Source organism: Solanum tuberosum, unplaced genomic scaffold (assembly GCF_000226075.1).
Source record: "Solanum tuberosum cultivar DM 1-3 516 R44 unplaced genomic scaffold, SolTub_3.0 scf00199, whole genome shotgun sequence".
Classification (NCBI taxonomy): domain Eukaryota; kingdom Viridiplantae; phylum Streptophyta; class Magnoliopsida; order Solanales; family Solanaceae; genus Solanum; species Solanum tuberosum.
This window is the reverse complement of record NW_006239136.1, coordinates 442145-461684: the sequence shown is the minus strand read 5'-3', so window position 1 is coordinate 461684 and position 19540 is coordinate 442145. Positions and strand designations below refer to the sequence as shown.

Sequence of the window (19540 nt, the reverse complement as noted above, 5' to 3'; positions counted from 1 at the left end):
CTTCAGATTTTTTATACCAAGGCCCCCCTATCTTAAGAATGTTTGTTCTCAATTTATTTACCGCAATTCTCTAATGTAACCATGAAATTGATAGGTTTAGCTGAATTAAGGGTGGGAAAAACTCTAGTATGGTGGAAAATTCATGAGGTTGACCTAGGGTTTGAGATTTGGATATGAACTGAAAATATTTAGGTCAATTGTGATTGATTTTGTATTATACTATTATTTTAAATCAAGAACAAGCTAAAATTTACAAAAAGAGTCAAGGTACACGATCAGACTTCGACAACAATTGCTTGGCGCCTAGGTAAGTTAGATTTTCTTAATTGAGTAATTTAGACCTATTTCCAGTTGCATGATATTTTGTAGATTGACGGGAGGTTTCATGCCTAGGCCTCCGGGCACGAAGTCTGGATGGTTAAAGGTTGTTGTTTATAGTTGTTAAGGCGGAAAAAGATAATGACTATGGGAGTGGTTCTCTAGTTCTTGATTGTTAACCTTTAGTTTTCTTCTTGAGGTGGTTTGGTGGTAATTGTAAGGTTAAGTGTTATGAAATTGCTAGGTTATAGCCATTTCTGGGACTTGTGATAATCTAGAGAAACTAAATAAACAGGAAGAGTATAAATTCATGGGACTAGCCATTTCTGATACTTGTGGTAATCAAGGGAAACTAAATAAACAGGAAGAGTATAAATTCATGGGACTAGAGAGGTATTTCTCGGGGAACAAATGTGTACTCATAATGGGGTTCAGTGTTGGGCTATTGATATATAGGTGATGGTTGTGTGTTGTCCAATATATGTATGTATGCATACCTAGTACGTCGTAGTATTACTTGTGCAATGCATGTAAAGGGATTAAAAGGTTAAATGTGAAATGACACCATGTTGATAATCTCATTCAATGAACCTATTTATTTACTTGTGTTTCAAGTGTGATTGATTGGTGCATGTTGGCTCGGTTGGCTTGGATACCACACCTAGTATGATTCATTTATGGCTGACTCAGATATCATGCCTAGTATTTACTAACACTGGTTGGCTCGGGTACCACGCCAGTGAACTAACAGTAAGGGTGTGGGCTCCATGGGAGAACCGGATTTACTTCTTCATAATGTGATTGTTGCATGTTGGTCCATGAGTGCCCAAGATTTGTGTTTAAATGTAGGGATGGTTCTAGAGACCAGGTTTGCATGTTAAACATTGTGGATAATGTTTTAGGGATCCTAAAGTGGTCCTGGTTACTTGGAAAATAAGTGAGACTTAGGTATAGGTTGCATGTGATCATGTGGGACATGTTTCACGTGAATGTTAGCTCAAGGTAACGATTGGGAGTCTGGGCTATGTTATACTTGTGATTATAATGGTATGTTATTTGTTTTATGAAATTGTGGTTACTAGGTCAGGCTGATGACTGAGGATCTGGTGCATAGTGTAAGTGTTGAAATTGGCTATGGTTATTCAGTGATTAGAATAAATCTGATATTGGGGTTTGAAGTCAAGAGGGACAAGTAGGTCTAGGATGCCCATTTCAGGTATTGGTGTGAAAGGGCCAGGGTGTTAGCACGAGAACTTGAAGGAGAGTAGTAGGTCGGTTAAAAAAGTTAGTGCCTAGTGGTGGTTTGTATTCGCTAATCTCTATGTGATAGAAGGATTAGGTTATGATTTGATATGAGGGTGCCATAAGAGGTAGGCTTGGGAAGCCTTAGGGTGGTATAACAGGTAGGCTTGGAAAGCCTTAGGATGGTATTAGGATGGTATAACAGGTAGGCTTGGGAAGCCTTAGGGTGGCATGACAGGTAGGCTTGGGAAGCCTTAGGGTGGTATAACAGGTAGGCTTGGGAAGCCTTGGGGTGGTATAACAAGTAAGCTTAGGAAGCCCTAGGGTGGTATAACATGTAGGCTTAGGAAGCCCTAGGGTGGTATAACATGTAGGCTTAGGAAGCCCTAGGGTGGTATAACATGTAGGCTTAGGAAGCCCTAGGGTGGTATAACATGTAGGCTTAGGAAGCCCTAGGGTGGTATAACATGTAGGCTTAGGAAGCCCTAGGGTGGTATAACATGTAGGCTTAGGAAGCCCTAGGGTGGTATAACATGTAGGCTTAGGAAGCCCTAGGGTGGTATAACATGTAGGCTTAGGAAGCCCTAGGGTGGTATAACATGTAGGCTTAGGAAGCCCTAGGGTGGTATAACATGTAGGCTTAGGAAGCCCTAGGGTGGTATAACATGTAGGCTTAGGAAGCCCTAGGGTGGTATAACATGTAGGCTTAGGAAGCCCTAGGGTGGTATAACATGTAGGCTTAGGAAGCCCTAGGGTGGTATAACATGTAGGCTTAGGAAGCCCTAGGGTGGTATAACATGTAGGCTTAGGAAGCCCTAGGGTGGTATAACATGTAGGCTTAGGAAGCCCTAGGGTGGTATAACATGTAGGCTTAGGGAGCCTTAGAATGGTAAGACGGTCAAATGTTTCATGGTAAAGTTAGCAGCAAAAGGAGGTACGAAATTGGGATAAAGGTGTATTAGTTTATGAGCATTATACCTACGATGGTAGAAGCAGGTGGATAGAGGCTTGGAGTTGTAACTATTATATTGCACGTTTCCTTCTGAATGTCTACTTTGTATTATGTGGTAGGTCCGAGTCGACCGATGATGCCTAACTATACATGTTTGTATTGATACTAATTTTGTTATGTCACTTGGCATAGCGTGGCTGTAGGATTCAATGATGTTTCATAGGTGAAGGCGATGGTGATCTCCGACAGCTTCTACTCCTCTTTTCTTTTGGTGGGAGCTATGTCTTATTTCCTTTATACATTGTATCATATTAGTAGCTCTTGTACTTGTTTAGATTAGTTCCTTGGGGAGTGTTAGTGTGTTTCTTTTGCAAATAACATTGGTTTAAATCAAGTTAAGAGTTTTTCAACATATAAGTAGGGTGCTAGATTATTTTTTATTTATTTTCCGCATGGTCTAATTTAAATTGGGTGAAAGGGTTCTCCTATCTAGGTGTTAGAGTACGTGTCCGCATGGCCTAGTGGGTTGCGTCGTGACACTTTGAATTAGAAATAACTGGATTGGCATGATACTCAATAAAAGCCACAAATTCAAAAGGATAATAGCTTAATGGTTAAATACTTATGGCGTTATGTTATTGTAGAATCCCTGGTGATGTACTTATAAAATAAAATATATCAACCTAGATGGCTTGTTCATTCAGGTACCACTAATGAAAAGAGTAGATCAAAACAGTGTGTGTGCTCATTCAGGAAACACTAAATGAAGAAAGGGTATAACATCATTTTCTTGGAAGGAAAATCCATCTAATTTAATATATAATTGGGAAGCTAAGTCAAGAGATGAACAAAAAGTGGATAACCACACAGGTTCAAGGCATGAAACTGAAGGCAACTTGGGTGCCCATATGAACCTGCTCCGGATATGGGGGTTGAGCAGCAAAGAGCAATTAGATAATAAGGAGAGTGCAATATTCTTCACATTGACAGTAAGTCTCATAAGATCTGCTTTGGTCAACAACAAAGTTATTTGCCTTCATCGTTGAACATTTACCAAAAAGTACAAAAACATTGCATCCTCCTTCCGAATAAATTGCATATTGTTCTTCATGCAAATTGGTTGAAATCCGTTCCATTCTAAATGCCCCTAAATTATCTTCTTATATCATGCATCTTAGAACATTGGAGAGCTTGATTATTTTATTCAACAAAAACGCATAAAAACATAATCGTTGAAAAACGAATCTACTAAGGGAAAATTCAATTCAATATATGCCCTCAAAAGAAACATCCTTAGTGTTTCAAATTTATGATTATGGTACTAGCTATAACAATTTGAACTTCGAAGGCAATTGATACAAACATACAGTGCTTCAACAAGCATAATTAAAAAGTGGCATCCTTTCTGCAAAAGTGATGTGTTTTGTTAGAGCACATCTTATGTCTTTTACTTAAGGTTGTACCTATTCTTATGTTCGTTTTTATGTATTCTAATACCAAAGTACGAAGAAGAATACGGCTGCATGTCTGATGTACATCCGTAAATGAAGAAGTGTCAAGCAGTCAAGAGAACCTATGACAAAACTTGTGAATAACAGATAACAATACTGTCCATAGAGGCAATTCACGTTGTGAGTCTAGAAAGTCTAGAAAGCAATCAACGGTTATTTTAAAGGCAATCCATGGGCCGCAAGTCTATCGACGGTCATGGATTGAGTCGTAGATCACATGGCGGAATAGTTTGTTATTTTTAGGATTAAAACTTTGTGGGTCATTATAAATAGACATATTAGGTTTTTTTTTTTTAAAAAGAGTTGACAGTTTATTTTAGTTTTAGGTTTTGTTGCACGTTTTCGGACAAGTTCCAAGGTTTTTCTCTTTCTAACTTCTTGAACAAAGAACACCATTATTCTTTTGAGCTTTAAATATTCAAAGTAAGTTTATGAATTCCTTTTACTTATTTTCTTTTTGTTTTACTTTCAGAATGAGTAGCTAAATCATCTACTGAGGGTGTGACTTCACTTTCACTCCTCTATATCTAAACATACACACACACACACTCATATACTCTCTCCTTAAATCCCCATTATGCTCCCTCTATTTCTCTTCACTATCCCGCATGCACACCACCCCCACCTCCAAATCTGCTCATGTTCTCAAGGATCTAGGTAAGATCTTGGTCTAATCTCTATGCTTAAGTATAAAACCAAGGTGCTAATCCTCTTGGTAATGATCTACAGCCATCCATGGCATCAAGACAAGGGTGAAACCCCACGAGTCTTCAAACCCAAGGGATGCCCAACCTAATCTTAAGTATAAAACCAAGGTGTTAATCATCTTGGTAATGGTCTACAACCATCCATGGTGTCAAGAGAAGGGTGAAACCCCATGTATTCTCAAACCCAAGAGAAGGGTGAAACCCCATGTGTCCTCAAACCCAAGGGATTCCCGACTATGAAAGGGTGAAAACCCTTTGTCTTCATGGATCTTGACAAATCTTGAGGGCAGATTAACAATGGTGTGGTGGGTAATAGTTGTGTCTGTCAAATCTCGGATTTCACTTGTGGGTGTGTTGGGTGTGTTGAAGAAGACAACTTTTTATCTACGGCCATAAAAGTCGTTCTCCTTGATGGACACCGTCATAAAAAATAGAAAATATGATAAGTGTGGTGAGATCTTGAATCCGCGAAGGGATTTATGGCTATGGGGTAACTCACGGGTCATAGATCCCAACATAAACAACTACAACGAACTAATGTTAGGGTTCTTCTGCTCTACAAAGTCATTCATTGTCGTGATGTCGTTCACGATCCGTAAATCACTTCGCAGGAAATTTCAGAAGAATAATTGACATAAGACAATCTTGACTGACTTCCTCCTTAGTTGAAGATATGTTTGTACATTCAATTCACGGTCTGTGAATTGTTGCACCACCCTAATCTTGAGAAAATCTGAGAAGATTGCAACTTTAATGTGTACCTTATGGTATACTTCTTTGTCATTGAATAAACTGCTCAAGTACTAAGGGGCCGTTTGATAGAGTGTATTAGAAAAAAACAATGCATGCTTTAGTTTTGTGTATCATTAGTACCTTGCTTGGTACACTTTTTGAGCCTATGTAGAACTAATGCTTGCATTAGTTATACGCTCTATTGTGTATTGAGGTGTGTATTACTAATACCATGGATTTCATGTATTAGTAACAAAAAGGGTTTCAACACATGCATTAGATTGATTAATGACACAACCCCTCATATCCCTCTCAAAACACTTCTCGTTTCCCAATGCTAAAGAGTGTGGAGGGATTTTTGTAAACAAAAACTTTGTTATAGAAGTTGCAATTTTTATTTTTAATACGCCAAATCAAACACTGCATAAAAAATAATCTCAATATTACTAATGCATGCACTACTAATACACTCTATTAGCATTATTCTTATATACCCTACCAAACGACCCCTAACAGTGAATGTCATAGGTAATGGCTCCAAAATATATTGCTAATGGAGGCTGGCAACCAATGTCCAGAAAATAAACAAGGGTAACTCTGCGAAACAAATCAAGGATGCAAAGATGAATATAAAAAGACCGAATGCAGAATGGAAATGCAACAAAACTAAGGATAAGCGATCACAATATCTTTTCCTCATACTATGAAGGGAAGGATTTGCATGTTGCTCATGAACACAGTAGAGTGCACAAAACATATGATAACGAACAAGCTCGCAGAGACTTTGAGCTTGTTCACTATTGGTGCACTCGCTCAACTTCATTGCATCACTGCTATTCTCGAGGGCATGACATCAAACAGGAAAAATGGCAATAGCAGCCCTAGAGGACATAGATGTCCCGATGAAATTGATAGGACTCCATTGCAGTTGATCAAGTATAGCTGCCAAAATGCCAATGCACGCTATTAGTGCTAAGCACATAAAGCAACATACTACATGCCGAATACAGACTAATGCGCTTAAAGCGACATAGGAAGTTGTCACCCCTCTTATTACTTCTTTTGATGCATTGGGAAAATGCAATGTTATTAGCTGGGGTGGAACAGTAGTAGTAGTAGTAGTAGTAGTAGTAGAGTAAATGACAAGCCTTTTAGTCAATCGCGAGGCTTGCCAATATCAAAATTAGGTGTTAGTCTCAATCGAGCCACCTCCTGATTTTTCTTAGCGATGGTTCTTTCCAAGGAGTTTACTTTAATGTTGAACTAAGACAACTGTTTTTGTTTAAATTAAGTATAGAGGCAACTTTTCCCGATGATAGATTGTTTGGTACTTTCTTAAGGGGATAAGATCTACTTAATTCAAGTAAAATAGACAGAGTTTGACTAATCTGGTGATAGTTTATTTGCCCAAGGCATGAAACTCATTTTGTTTGAAAAATGGACCCCTCATAAAAATAATTGTATGAGCTTCAATTACATAGATTGACATTGGTATCTCTTTTTGTGACATTGAAAAAATTGTTATATGCTTAGTAGAGTACAAGTTTGGAACAAAAGTTACTAGCCTATGTGATCCTTCCAAATTATGTTAATATCCTAGTCTCCCGTTTTGAGCTTTTAAACCTTTTTATTGGCTAGTTGTAACTGAAAAACCATATCTCTTGTTTGAAAATAATCCTGCGTAGAAAACAGGTATCTACTTGACACTGAAAGTGAAAGATGAGGCGTAAAAAGCCTAAGTTGGGGGTGAAGGGTGAAAAGAAAAGCTATAATTGAGGCTTCAAGCCTAAGTTGGAGGTTGGGAACCAGTTATGATTAGACATGACCTGGTGCGGAAGAAAAAAAAAAGAAAATCACTTGTCACTTGCTTGAGGACAAGAAAAGGCTTTAAGTTGTGGGTGTTGATCTACCTTGAAATTAAAGCACATCTTATGTCTTTTACTTAAAGTATTACTTGTTATGCTCATTTTTACTTACTTTAATGTTCAAATGTTGTTTTGTAGATTTTTGTAGACAAAATGGCCAAAAGGAGGAAAAGATAGTAAACAGTCAGGAATTGGGTGGTTGACAGTTCTATATACAATTGCAGACTAAAACACGGACCATTAAGCAGATAGTGAAAAGATTTAGAGAAGATGCAAAAGAGACCGTGCAAAGCTGGCCAAAGTACGAAGAAGAATATCGATGAACTCATAGATGAGCATACGGTCCATAAAGGCAATTCAGGACGCAAGTCCAGATACACCCTAGAAGGCAATCGACGGCTAGCTTAAAGACAATCTACGAGCCGCAAGTCAATCAACGGTTGTGGATTGGGTCGCAGCTCATGTCGGCAGAACAGATTCTTATTTTTAGGATTCCAACTTTGTGGGTAACTATAAATAGACATTTTAGGTTTCTTTTGAAAAGAGTTGACAATTTAGTTTAGTTTTTGTCGCACGTTTTTGGACAAGTTCCAAGGTTTTTCTCTTTCTAGTTTCTTGAACGAAGAACATCATTATTCTTTCAAGCTTTAATATTCGAAGTAAGTCTATAAATTCTTTTTACTTATACTCTTGTTGTTTTACTTTCAGTATGAGTAGCCAAACTATCTACTGAGGTTGTGAAACCCACTACGGTTGTAAAATTTATAAGATTTTTGTGTGTTTTATGATATTACGGTTGTAAGATATCAAACTTTTTCTCATTCTTAATTAATTGGTTGGTGGTTGCAAACATTAACATACACCATAATATCTTAGTTTTGCTTGGGAAAGCCGATCAGGATTTGTTAGAAGAAGTTCTACATTTTAACTTGAGGTGCTAACCCTCGTTTGACAAATTTCCATTAGGGATAATAGGATTTACTTGGCTTAATTGATCGCATTTACTTAAATAACTCAAATAGTTGTGAGAATATCATATGGAGATAAATCGTTTAACTCTTGGGAGAAATTGAGAGATGGTGCAGGGACTAAGTGCATATGGGTAAAAAAAACTCACTCTTATGCAATAGCTCGCAAACCACACAGGAGAGATAACTCGCATAAGGCAAGTCTGGTGCGACGAGCTCGACCTAGAAGGCAAACCACACAGGAGAGGAAACCCGCACAAGGTAAGTCTGGTGCGACTAGCTTGACCCAGAAGGCAAACCCCTTGCTTTCGCTAGCAAAGGGGTTTCGAACTTGAGACCTCCAACATGGAAATCCCAAGCCCAAACCACTGGGCCACTCCAAAGGGTGGAACTGAGAGCATATCTAGAACCTGAATATCTAAAATTGCATGAAAATCGACAAACAAAGTTTCTCATTGTGGGGACACAACCTTAGCATCTTCATATCATAAGTTTACAATCTTATTACTTACTGCAATTTTAACTTTAGTTATACAAAATCTCGTAAACTTTACGGAATAGAAATCGACTCTTAATCTTGTATTCGTCCGAATAGTAATAAGTTTTCTCCCTATACCTTAAAGGATTCAACCCTAGGTTACTATATTTGCATACAACCGTGTTACATCATCTAAAGGTGTATCTTGAGCGTATCAAAAAACATCCCACATTAATACTGCACAATGGTATGCTCTTTATTGTTACAAGTACACTAGCATACCATAGATCAGATTTTCTTGTAAACTAGATACAGTAAACTTGAAAATCATTTAGTGGGCCACAATCCTATGAAAGCGTGCTAGAATAGAACGTAAGATGCAGCCCAAGATTTTGGGTGAATAGCTTAGTGAAAAGTAACTAATTTCAAATTCAAAGCCACTTGAAATCTGTGGACCAAGCAGTTTCAACAGTCAAATATTTTCTAGAGAGAGATATAGTACAGCAAAGAGGTTGCATGATTTCTCCACTTTAAGTTGGCAGCATACAATTTGCTTTTAGTATAAATCAAAGCAGAAAAGAATTTAAGGACAGAAGAGCAAGATCAACTACCTGATGTCCCTGATCATCCATGGGTATGCATTCGACAGCTATAAGCTTATCAATATCATCAGCAGTAACTACATATTCAGGATTTGTGGCACCTGAAGATTATGAAAGATGATAGTCGAGTAGGTGTTGAAGCTAAACAAGGGTGGTGTTTAAGGCTATCTCTTTATTGATGTACAATAAGACGCGTAAAATAAATAATAAAAACGAGGCATGAGAACCTCGGCATAAAGGTTTAGACTTACCCTCAATGTACTGCCTTGTACCATCAGGATAATGACGGACCCACTGACATTTGGAACCGAAAGATCGGAAAAATATACTTTAGATATCAGTGGGTAAAGTTCCTTTTAGGAATTAAATTGCATACTGAATAGCATTTAGACTCGCTACCTGGAACATGCAAAGAGAAGTTCCACGTACAGGAAACCCACAACCCAAAAGTTTACATCCTGGTTTAGCTTCTCCGATTATTTGAAATACTTCTATTCCAGGACTTTCCCCTGTGATAGGATTTATCATTAGGATCCCTACAAGCTTATGTACCAACTTTAAAGACAGATAACTATATTACCTTCCGAACTAAAAGAACCACCAATCTCATTTCCCACTGTAGGAGGATTATGACGGTTTTCATTGTTGCTCTCTTCAAATCTCTCATTCACCCCATTTCTATCAAACAAGTTATCTTTAGTGGGACCTGGAACATCCCTGCAGTGTCAAACTGTCAGAGCAAGAAAAAATTGTGGACTGCGGTAATAGAAAATACTCTCAAGTCACAAACTCATCAACCCTCGCTTAGCCATTGGTCAACTAAAGTTCATCCCAGCTTGTGACTTCAACCATGATCTTAAAGAGGGGGGTTATATGGGTACTATTTAATACGTTGGGCTGAGGGAACTGGTACATGGATACCTCTAGATTCACATGCCAGTTTCTTTGGGCCAACTAGTTATTGAGAAATGCAGTAGAGAGTTATCACTTGCAAGAACGGGGTGTGTATGAAAGTTCAATTAGCAATGTAAGAGCAGACCCTTCTTTTCCTTCTTATAATGTTAATGAGTGCAGGCCCTAATAGGGTGTCCATATGGAGATTGCTAGGAAGGGATAGCATTCTTTCGAGAATTATCTGCCTCCTCAAAGATGATAGCAGAAAAATAGAATTTAGGAAACATCAATGTTAGATGTGCAGGCTATCAGGGTTTACAAAGAATGCTCATGATATAAAAATGGACCAAGTGACTTAATTCTTTCCATTGCTTTATTTCCTTGATCTAAAACTGGGGGGCATACTATTGTTTTGCAGCATGGAGCAGTTGGCTTTTCATGTGATGACCAGTACCAGACTACCAGTTATCCATTAAAAATGAGTTACAATTTCAAGCAAAATGGCCTGGAACTGGAAAGTGATCACCCTGATAAACCAAATATTTTTTTTATCCTATTAGTTATTTATTTATTTCCTTCCAGGTTGTTCTTGTGGGAGATAATATGAGGATGAGAAGGACAACCAACAAAAATAGCTGTTTAATTTGCTCATTTGCGGAAAAAACTTTTAGCACGTCATGCACCAATGGACGGAAAAAAGGCTGCTGAACCCTACTTGTTTTGCTAAGAGAGGTGTTAATTGAATATGCATAAAACAATAAGTTATTGTTAAGATGGTTTTTGGTAGGCAAGATGGCTAGAAGTTTTGGATATTGAGTTTAATGCCTGTTATCAGCATGTGTCTTGAAGGTACATGAGTACAAAAGGACCTAAGGAGATATATATGATTCATAGTTTAATCCACTTTATGGAAGAACCCCTGTTATGGTCTTAAAGATGTTATCCTTGAATGACAGATCTTTGATACTGTAAATCTATTTTGCATTAGGAGGACCATGTTTACAAATGTAAAAACAGATGCCCTTGCCCTTGTAAATGAATGTAGACCGTGATTGCCTAAGAAAGAGGATGTATGTGGTTTCATTCATAGTCAAATCCTTGTTCATCTATTAGTTTTCGGGTCTTATATTTGGCGCAGAGTAGAACAGTTTGGTACCTCAGAAGGCTCATAAACTTGAGTTCATGAATTCAAATCCTCTCCAACAACTTGTTCTATTTCGATTAGCACATGAATCTTATAGTACAGACTAAGACGAAAACTGAAGTCTCTCGGAAGGAGACAAATTTAGACTTCTCCAAGTAAATGAAGACCTATCGTTCCAGATTCAAAGATATGTCATTGTTCCACTCACATTGATCAGTTTTTATCCCAGTGAGATATCCAAAATATTATACTCTCTCCGTCCCATTTCTGTGAAGGTATTAGAGTGGGCACAGTGAAAAGAGTTTTTATGCTACCGATGTGGCTTTAATCCCTAATAAGGCTGGTGCAGTAGAGTTAGGGATTTCAAGCCCGTCAGTCTCATAGGCTTATGTTGCTCGGACTCTTCAGATATGCCCCCTGGTGTGTGTCGGATCTTCCAAATGTAGTGCATTTTTGGAGGATCCGCACAGGTGAAGCAACATTTTTGGAGTGTTCTAGCAACATATAAGGCATAGGCGGTGTGTACAAAGATTATTTCCAAGGTGCTGATAGAGAGACTTAAGGTAATACACAAGCTGCTAGACACCCAACAAACTGCCCCATACATCCATTAAAGGTTGACAGGCTTCAATGGGAAATTAAAAAAATGCTTATCGTGGAAGAAGAGTACAAGAATGAGTCCAAGAATTATGGCAAAAATTCAGCAAAGTGCTACATGTATTTCATGGTCCAAGTCCAAGAAGCGGAAGATTGGGGCCACATGGGGCCCAAGTTGAGGGGCCCACATGGAAGGACCCAAGAGGAGCCCAAAAAGGGATGCATGACATGTGAGAATCAAGTCCAACAAGAGCTAAATCATAAGCCCAAAAATGGGCTGAAAACATGCCAACAATTGGCGTGTAATTTTGGTTGTAAATTTGCCACATCTTCTCTTATTCTTGTTACGTATTTTTTGACATTAATTTCTATTTGTTTTCCTAGTTTAAATGTTTCCAATTTGATTTTAATATTTATTATTTTCATACAAGTAGGTTTTGAAACTCATGCTATTTGGGAAAGATTTCCCCTATATATAGGGGTAGATTTTGATATTTTTAATTACAAAATATTTTAATATTATTAGAGAGGTTTCTCTTCTTTACACTTCGTGTGTGGTGACTATGAATTTATCTTGCAACCTTATCAGAAACATTCTTTAGGAGGTAAGATTAATTTTTAACTTGATATATTTGGTTTTGCAACCTTATACGAAACATTCTTTAGGAGGTAAGATTAATTTTTAACTTGATATATTTGGTTTCTAGTAAAGTAAATTAAAGAAGGTCATTAATGTCTCTAATTTCTTTGAAATAGGGGTCTAGATCACCTTTTGATCTAAGTTCTTGAATTTACTCAATTAGTATTTTATTTTTTTTGAAAAGGTAACTTGTATTATAAACACAGGAATACTCAGGACGTATTCCAGTAATACTTACAATCAAAAATACAAAAGTGATGTTTTCCTATGAACTCCTTAAGGACTCTAACATACTAGGGATATCCTCATCTTCATGAGGATATTCATGTTTACACCAAAAAATAGAAAAAGAGACTAAACAATTCAGCTTCATCTTCTCCATAGAGCAGCTCTTGTTCTCAAAACATCTTTGATCCTTTCCAGCCAAATAGTCCACCAAATGCAGGCTGGGACAATCTTCCAGCTCTCCCTGTGCCCCGACTGATTTCCATCCCGATTCCAACATGCCAAAGCTTCCTTTATGTTTCCTGGCATAGACCAACTGATGCCCCTTTTATTGATGTAAATTTGCCAAAGTTTCATTGTCTCCTTACAGTGTAAAAAGAGATGATTTATTGTCTCTGTCTCACATTCACAAAAAAAACATCTGGAGCACAAATCGAGGCCCTTCTTCATACGGTTATCCTGCGTGAGAACAACCTGTTTTGCTAAGAGCCAAGTAAAACAGGCCACCTTGAAGGGCACCTTAACTTTCCAGATCATTTTCCATGGCCAGTAGCTTGATTGAGTGTGTGTCCTCTGTGAGTTTCTGTAAGCTGTTCCAACTGAGAATCTCCCCTGTGTATCTGGAGCCCATATCAGTTTGTCTTCACTGTTACTGAGTTCCTTGTATCGTTCCAGGATATTTAGTAATTCAACCATTCTATTCACCTCCCAATCATTTAAAGGTCTTCTGAACTTTAAATTCCAACCTTGAGCATCTCTCATTTCTTTGACAGTGGCCACTTTCTGTAGACTCAAGCTGAATAGGTCAGGGAAACTATCTTTAAGTGAAGCTTGTCCCGCCCAAACTTCCTCCCAAAATAGAGTTTTTCCACCATCTCCTATCTTAATTGTGCACTTGTTTATAAGTTTTGGCCATAGATTCCTGATTGTCCTCCACACTCCGGTGCCATATGGTTGTGTTGCTATGTTGCTGATCCACCTTGTCTCCATTCCATATCTAGCCTTAATGGTATCTTTCCACAGCGACTGTTCTTGTGATGCAAATCTCCACAGCCATTTCATTAGCAGGCTGTGGTTTTGTATTTTCAGATTCCTTGTTCCTAGTCCCCCTTCTTTCTTGCTGACTAAAACTTCATTCCACTTGACCAAGTGAAACTTGTGCTTATTCGGATCGCAGTTTCCTTGCCAAAGAAAATTTCTTCTAATGGCATCTAATCTGTCTCTTACACTTGCTGGCATAGGGTACACCGACATCATGTAAGTAGGCAAAGCATCAAGAACACTGTTGATGAGAGTAGCTCTGCCACCCAGGGATAAATACTGACTTTTCCAGTTGGCAAGCTTCTTCTCACATTTCTCCAGTACATTGTTCCATATGCCTTTTGATTTGCTCTTATCTCCTAGAGGCATTCCCAGATATATTGTGGGCAGCTCCCCTATCTTTCCTCCCAGAATATTTGCCAGAATATTTGCCAGACTGTCAATTCTAGGTACCTCATTGACTGGATAGATGTAACTTTTGCCCCAATTAATATGTAGACCTATACTTGTTCACTATAGTGGTGCAAAATTTGATCCGTCCATCTTTCCCCAAAACCCATGTTTTCCAAAGTCTTCCATAGGAAACCCCAATTTAAGTGGTCATAGGCTTTCTCTATATCCAGCTTACAAAGAATGCCTGGGACCTTGCTAATTTGTCTCACATCTACACATTCGTTGGCAATCACAATAGCATCCATGATCTGCCTGCCCTTAATAAATGCCATCTGATGTGTATCTACCAGTTTTGAAACAACTTTTTTCAGCCTCTCAGTCAACACTTTTGAGATGATCTTATATATGCTACCTATTAAGCTAATAGGTCTAAAGTCTTTTAGTTCTTTGGCCCCCAATTTTTTTGGGATCAAGGCTATGAAGGTGGCATTGAAGCTTCTTTCAAAAATGTTCTGATTATGAAAGTTCTGAACTGCTGCCACTACTTCTTTGCTTACTATTTCCCAGCAGTTGGTGAAGAATGCCATGGTGAATCCATCCGGCCCAGGTGCCTTGTCCCTCGCGCATGCCATCACACATTCTTTGATCTCAGCCTCACTAAATTGACTTTCTAGCATTAAGTTATCTTCTTCGCTGATAACAACACCTGATCTATGGTTGAATTGAGGTCTCCATATCTCTGATTCTGTATATAACTTCTGATAAAATTTGACAATCTCCTCCCTGATCACTAATGAGTCCCCTGTACACTCACCATCCACCAGAAGTTTGTCTATATTATTATATCTTTTGTGACAGTTTGCAGTTCTGTGAAAGAACTTTGTGTTTTTGTCACCTTCTTTCAACCATATAGCTCTGGACCTTTGTCTCCATGCGACCTCCTCCTTTTTTGCATTTTCCTCAAACTCCACAGTGAGAGTTGTTCTTAGATAGATCTCATCATCAGATAACTGTCTCTGGTCTTGTATTTTCTCAAGCTCTGTCAACTGACTTAGGATATTCTGTTTTTGTAGTCCCAGGTTGCCTTGGCTAGTCCTACTCCACTCTTTTAGCTTGCCTTTCAAATATTTTATTTTGTCAGCTAAAATATAATCTGGTCTGCCTCTGCAATGGTGAGATTCCCACCATACTTTTACTTTCTCCTTGAAATTTTCTGTCTGCAGCCACCAGTTCTCGAATTTGAAGAAAGAATTTGATCTCTCCCAATTTCCACATTCAAGAATTAGGGGACAGTGATCCGATGTTACTCTATGTAGGACTGATTGCTTGATGTTCCTAAAAGAGTTTTCCCATGCTTCAGAAATCAAAAATCTGTCTAGTCTGGCTGCAACATCATGGCCTTCCCCTTTCTTCCAAGTATACTTGTTCCCTGCTAATTGTAAGTCTACTAGCTCCATATCCTCAATGAACTCCGAAAAATCCATCATGGCTTTATTATATCTTGAACAGTTCTTCTTTTCTGAAGGAAATCTAACGGTGTTAAAATCTCCCACCACCACCCAAGGACCTGTGAAAAGTCCTCTTACAGCCCCTAGTTCCCACCAGACCTCCTCCCTTTCTAATGTACTATTTGGAGCGTAAACTCCTGTCATATGCCAACTGAGGTCCTGAGTTTTGCCCACAAATTTACAAGTTATACAATATGTACCTGTCTCACATATTTCCCCATCCCACAGTCTGCTATCCCACATTAGAATTATGCCCCCTCTTATGCCACTAGCTTCTAGTTGCACGTACTTCACCCATCTGTTCGACCATAAATCTTTAATGATCACCCTTATATCCCCTTGTAATTTCGTCTCCTGAAAGCAGAAAACATCAGCTTTCCAATTGTGTAACAAACTTTTAATCAGGAGTCTCTTCCTGGCATCATTGAGACCCCTCACGTTCCAAGATATGATGTTAACCTTCATTAAATTGGACAAATGGTATGTCCCCCCCTGCTTCTCGTGCCGTAGCTGAAAAAATTGTTTCCAGATTCCAACCTCTTCAGTTCCTTTGATCCATTACTTTTGGGAGTCAACGGAATCAGAGCCTTCACTACTTCAATGGGGGTTTTTGCCTCTTCCCATCTATCTTCATGAACAATTCCTCAGCTAACTCCTCAGAGCCGTTAAAATGTACCCCAAATTCTTCAGCCAATTTGAGAACATTCTGTCTAACCCAAAAGGAGACAGCTGAGTGATTATCTGGATCCATGCTGTCAGTTAAATCTGTTGAATTCAGTGGGATAGCTTCTTCTATATTTAGTGCCCCAATTTCTTTCCTTCCTCTATCTACCTGTTTGATTGAATCTCCTCTGTCATCAATATGTATTATTGACATGGCATCTTCGTCAATTGGGCCCTCAAATTGAAATTCCTCCTCACCACCTTCTTCTCTTGTGTCGAGGTTGATTGAGCAAAGGATCTGCTTTTCTCCACTGTTTTGTTGAGGAAAAGTATCGATGATAATCTGATTTGCTTCAGTTTCATCCATTAAAGGGTCTCCTAGACTTTTAATTACAAAAGCCTTTTCAAACCTATTTGCCCATTGGGCCATCGGGTCCTGGCCCAAAATTTTCAAACCCTTTCTTTTGCCCTTGCCTTCATTTAAGTTGAGCTCATGTGAAGCCCCATGTGCTTCTGTCCCCACTACTTCACGTGTGGATTCCCAAGTTTGGACAGCTGTGTAATTCAAATTTCCTTGGGACTCAGAGGTTCCCACGTGCCCTGTCACATCCGTGCAGACCAAACCTCCCCTCCTCTTTTGTTGTAGGGTTTCTCTATAAACCGTTGTACAAATGTTAGGTTTTCCCTTGGACCTTCAGTTAAAACTCTTGCCGGAGCTTCGATCCAAACTTGGATCCTGAAAATCTTTCCGTCATGTTTCAGCTCCACCACCTTCGGTACTGATATCTCATCTCCTTTTACCTTCAGTCTTGCCCATTTAAGATGATTCCGAAGCTCAGTTTCCTCCTCTGTCTGAATCCATCCACCGCAAAGATCGCCTATTTCTTGGAGAATCTTTTGGGACCAGAACTGTAATGGTAATCCTACCAACCTGATCCACACTTGCTTCAGATTCTCTGTTATCGCATTTGACGTCGACGACCACCAGTTGAGTAGGAATTTGTGATTCTTCCAAAACCAGGTTCCTTTCACGATATGATCGGCATCCTTCTTTGTGGGTAGTTCAAAGAGAAACTGATTCCGACCCATCTCATAGATGTTGACACCATGAAGATGCTTCCAAGTACTCGTTGACCATTGGCGAATCTCCGACAAGATGACATTTGGGATTTCCTCTGGTAGACTGCCAACCACACACCTAGCCAGTAACTCATTCTGGGATCTGCCTGCCTCGTCAGAGATTACCAAAGAATATCCTTGTCTGTGGGTTTTAGCCACATTCATTTCTCTTGTGGTCCATTTGTTGTTTCTGACTGCATCGGCATATAGTAACCCCTTTTCTGTATTTCGATGTATTAATGTCTCTGTCCTTTTCCTCTTAGCATTAATGAAATCTGTTATTTTGAAAGCAATGTCTAGCCACCCTGAGTTGAATGACCATTCAGGAATGATGATTACTGCTTTCCTTTTCCCTTGCATATTGATAATGCTAATGTAACGGCCGGATTTGTTGAAATTTCTAGAGCAAAAGAATTCTGAGGCATGATCATGAAATTTCCATCTTTTGACTGAATTTCCTTTGGTTTTTGATGCTTCTCTGAGGACAAAACCTACCCACTCCATCGTCTTTTGGCTGAAACTCGCTCTTGTCACCATCTTACGTCCTCTTTCCACCCATTCGTACCACGTCTCAGCTTTTGATATCGTTCTGGTGATATCGTATGATTTAAAACCCATCACGAAATATATGACATCTTCATCCATATTTGTAAAGAAAGAAAGAGGTTGCTGGGAAAAAGAAAGGGGGGGGGAGGGGGGTCAGTAGGTTGATTCCGGTGATCGAATACCACCGGAAAAGGACTCTAAAGATCCAAAAGGGACCTTAGAGGTATGAGGGGCTGGACTCAGATATCTCTTCCCAATCTCTTAATTGTTTCCTTCCTCTTCCATGGCATGGTGGTGGTGAACTTTTGCAGTCTGTTGATACCCCTGTGGTGGTGGAAACCTCCCCAATTAGTATTACCATTAGTATAATCCGCAAATTTTGAATACTAAGATCAATTAGATTCTTAGCACTTAATCTTGAATGTTGGGGGTTTAACTCTGAAATCTCACATATCTTTAAATTCCGTCTTTAATCTTTGTATTTTCACTTCCACATTATTTTTTTGTTTCTTTCAAGTAACCTGATTCATATCGAGTGATATCAGCGTGACTCTATCAAAGTTTTGTTCTTGCTAATTTTCCGACGTTCTTGACCAAAAAAAATATTATTGTAGTAGCTTAAGAGGTAAGCTTACATAACAAAAACAAAATACAAAAAAAAGGGAAAAATTCAATTTCTAGAGAATTAAGGTATTTTCAAGAAACTCCGGATTTGCATTGATTCTTTGTTTCATACATCAAATAGGAAAACCAAGAAGATGGAGAAATATGGAAAATTTTCTTGTTACACAAATTGGTCTCTTTTCTCAACTCATCAAACTCAATTCGTCAGGGTGTCAAAAAGTTCTTTTTTTCTTTCTACGTCTTACTTCTAAAGGATTGTTACTAGTAGGATCTATATATAAATTCTAAAAAATCCAGCCAAAGATAGTAATTTGAGTGGAAAAAGACGAGAGAATGAGATCAATAGAGAAAAAAAAGAAGCCAAGTTGAGAGATCTTTGTTTTCTGTGATTTTTTTTTAGATGTCTCAAATAGGTAGTGGTGATGAACAGAGGACTCATAGGGAGGTTGAATTAAGAGACCAAAGTGATACCAACTTAGCTAAAGTGATCAGTGTGATGACCACATATTGGAGGATATGAATGTCACCGTAGCTGATATAAGGAGGGAATATATTTTTCATACAAGGCGTGGGGTGGGATAAAGGGTAAAATTTGCTCTATGATTACTGATAATGAAAGTGGTGCAAATGTGGTGAGATCATACGTGATAGAGAAGTTAGAACTAACATGCATCAAACACATCACTTATAATCATAGTGGTTGAATGGATTGGTGAGCTTAAGGTGACTAAGCAATGCATGGTTTCTTTCACCGTTGGGAGGTATTCCGAT

At 38.6% G+C, this 19540-nt stretch overlaps 1 protein-coding gene across 4 annotated transcripts in view; it reads right to left on the bottom strand.

The window, feature by feature from the left end:
* LOC102597014 (uncharacterized) overlaps nt 1-19540 on the bottom strand; it is a 69108-nt gene that overhangs the window by 33810 nt on the left and 15758 nt on the right. For all 4 annotated transcript variants that reach the window (XR_367965.2, XM_015312610.1, XM_015312609.1 and 1 more), the window contains 4 exons: nt 9956-10092; nt 9775-9884; nt 9627-9669; nt 9385-9476 (listed from right to left, as the gene is read on the bottom strand). Coding sequence is in view for 3 of the 4 variants with exons in the window: in XM_015312610.1 (XP_015168096.1) it covers nt 9385-9476; nt 9627-9669; nt 9775-9884; nt 9956-10092 (382 nt within the window). In the remaining variant the exon portion in view is untranslated. The remainder of the gene's footprint in view (nt 1-9384; nt 9477-9626; nt 9670-9774; nt 9885-9955; nt 10093-19540) is intronic.